The 2,824-nt window shown below is 51.7% G+C and overlaps 1 protein-coding gene across 1 annotated transcript; it reads right to left on the minus strand.

The window, feature by feature from the left end:
- Positions 1-445: 445 nt before the first annotated feature.
- Positions 446-2,456, minus strand: LOC146764026 (uncharacterized). The gene is made up of 2 exons (XM_085565666.1): positions 2,184-2,456; positions 446-1,987 (listed from the first exon to the last, which is right to left on the minus strand). Exons 1-2 carry the CDS (start codon positions 2,241-2,243, stop codon positions 1,337-1,339), a joined length of 711 nt encoding a protein of 236 aa, XP_085421792.1. The 5' UTR covers positions 2,244-2,456; the 3' UTR covers positions 446-1,336.
- Between the last annotated feature and the right edge of the window lie 368 nt (positions 2,457-2,824).

The following is a 2,824-nucleotide window of genomic DNA, read 5'->3' on the forward strand; positions in this document are numbered from 1 at the left end:
GCTTTCATCATCCAAGAGGGGGTTAAAAGTCCAAATTCCCCGGCCAGCTGGCCAGGCCCTCTGCCCAGACCTCCAGCTCCCACGCTGGGCACCTCACGCTCCCCTCCCTGCTCTTGCTGTCTCTTTCTCTCCCTCTCCACAGAGACTCTGGAGGGGGAATGGAGACATCCCAGATTTCTCCACCCTTCCATCTGCAGGGAGCCAGCCCGGTTCAGTCCCCTCCACCCTTGGGCCAACCTCAGTCAGGCTGTGGGGCTGACCCTCCCCACCCAGCCACTGGCCGGGCAGGGGAGAGGCTGCAGATGGGTGGTTTTATTTGGATATTAGTTTTTAGATTGTTTGGCTTAGATGATTTTTAAAAAGGGATTTTTATAGGAATTTAATCAGCTGAGAAGGAGCCACTCTGCAAACACTATTGACTGAAAATGAACAGGATAGAAATCAGTAACTCTGAAAGTTTTATTTGCTATCAAATACATTCCAGCCACCCAGCCCCACACAATCCCCATCACACCGCTCCAAACTGAGATCCCACTTCTCCCAATCTCCTCCCAACTCCATCTCACCCTGGCAGCTGTGGAATCAAGTGAGCTTTGTATATGATTGTGGTTTTTTGAGGTCAGAACATGCAATTTGAGGTGGGATTGTGCCTTTAAAGTTTAAAATTCAGTTGTTTTCAGTGGGATTGAGTGGTTTTGTGGTGACAGATCCATCTCTCTTGGCTTTTGAAATGTAAAGAGATGGAGAACACTGCCCAAAATTACCCCAGAACCCACAAATCCTCCAGAAGTTGAGTTCAGACTGTTCAGGGAGGGTGGAGTTGCTGGTGGCAGGATCAAATGAGACAGGTCTTGGTTCCAGAATCCATTTCTTACCCCCGAAAGACAGGGCAAAGGCAGGGCCGTGGGGTTTGTATAGGGTATCCCAGGGGTGGAGTTTGGGTTTGGGTCTAGGGAGGAGTTGTTAGCAACACAAGAAGGGTGAGATCAAATTCCTGCCTCTTAGCAACAGGAGCACTTCACACAGAATGTGTCCCCAAATCCTAAATTTCCCCTCAAACTCCTGTGAAATCGTGGGACTTCAGATATTTTATTTAACCCTGTTTAGGTCCAAGATCTTTAATTTAACCCTGTTTTTGCTGTGTTTAAAGAATAAAGATGAATCAGAGGAAAATTAGGGCCAAACCAAAAGGAGAAGCAGCCAGGTCTGTTCCCAACATGGATCACAGGGAATGTGGGTCACCAGACCTGTGCCCAATGTGGGTCCTGCAGTGGGAGATGGAGCTGGAGCAGCTCACGAGGCTCATCCTGCAGGTGGGACACTCTCAGGGCTTCCCTTACTGGTGCCTCTGTTGATGTCGGGTCAAGTGAAAGCTCCGGGTGAAGCTCTTCCCACACTGGGGACACTCGTAGGGCCTCTCCCCAGTGTGGATGCGCCGGTGGGTGACCAGGGTGGAGTTACGCTTGAAGTCCTTCCCGCATTCAGGGCAGCGGAAGGGCCTCTCATCCATGTGAATGCGCTGGTGTTTGAAAAGATCAGAGCTGGTGTGAAACCTCTTCTGACACTCGGGACACTCATAGGGCCTCTCCCCAGTGTGGATGCGTAGGTGCCTGATGAGTTCTGAGCTCCAACCGAAGCCCTTCCCACACTCCCCACACTTGTAGGGCCATTCCCCAGTGTGGATCATCTGGTGGCGGATCAGGGTTTTGCTCTGCCTGAAGCTCTTCCCACACTCCGAGCACTTGTAGGGCTTCTCCCCATCATGAAGCTTCTCAGGCACCACCATCTCCAAGCTCTGACTGAAGCTCTGTCCACCTTCCCGGCACAGGCTGGGTCTTTCCTTCTCAGAGCACCCCGGGCTGGGTTTGCAGACCTTCCTCTTCTGGGATCTCTGGAGATTTTCCTCCCTGTTGGATTCCTGTTCTGTGGAGTCACTCAAAATGGCCTCTTCCACAAGGTTTTGCCGTGGGGATTTGTCCTCCCAGCTCTCCATCCTCAGCTCCTGCTCTGGGGGAGGAAGGACAAGGAGAGGATGGGATTTGCCTCCGTGCCACAGAGAAGGACAAGGAGATCCCCCCAGTGTGTCCCTGGCAGGAGGGCACCGACAGCGGGGCTGTCCTGCAGCCAGGGGCCAGGCTGGGCTGGGAGATGGAGCAGGAGAGAAGGGGGAAAGGGGCACTGACTTCCTCCTCACCTGCCTTGGTGTCCCAGGGCATCTTCCTCTTCCTCATAGCCTTCTCCATCTGACAAACATTTGGGTATGGGAAGTCCTGTTTTGGGAGGAAAACAAGGGATGAGCACAGTGAGTTTTGTACTGGTTTGAAGGCAAAACAGGGAGAGTCTAAGCCAGAATGACAATTGAATAAGAAAATTAAGATCAAAGCAATGATACAGAAACACTGGTTTAAACTCACAGAGTCAGGATATAACCTGACACCCCGTTGCTCAGGGTGGTGGTAGCAGTCTGATGAAATGGTGGCTGCAGTCCAGCTCGAGTGATGAACGTGATTCTGTCAAAGCAGTGATCCTGTAGAAGGGTCTGGTCTTCCTCTGAAGGTCCAGTGGTGGTTATGGAGCTCTTGTCCTCTGGGAATCCAGTAGGCAAGGTGGTTGTGGTGTTGCAAATGGTGAGATTATATCCAGGCAGGAATGCTTGGTTCCTCCCCCTGGGCGGAGCATCCCACAATGGGATGATGTAATTTTATCATTCTTGCAGTGACACTCAATGGCCCATTAACAGAAGATGGCCCCTGGAGGGCGTTATCAGGGCTGAGCCATGGAAGAGATAAAGAACACTGCCCCACCTGTTGATAACAGTTTATGG

This window comes from Lonchura striata, chromosome 36 (assembly GCF_050655825.1).
Source record: "Lonchura striata isolate lonStrDom1 chromosome 36, ASM5065582v1, whole genome shotgun sequence".
Lineage (NCBI taxonomy): Eukaryota > Metazoa > Chordata > Aves > Passeriformes > Estrildidae > Lonchura > Lonchura striata.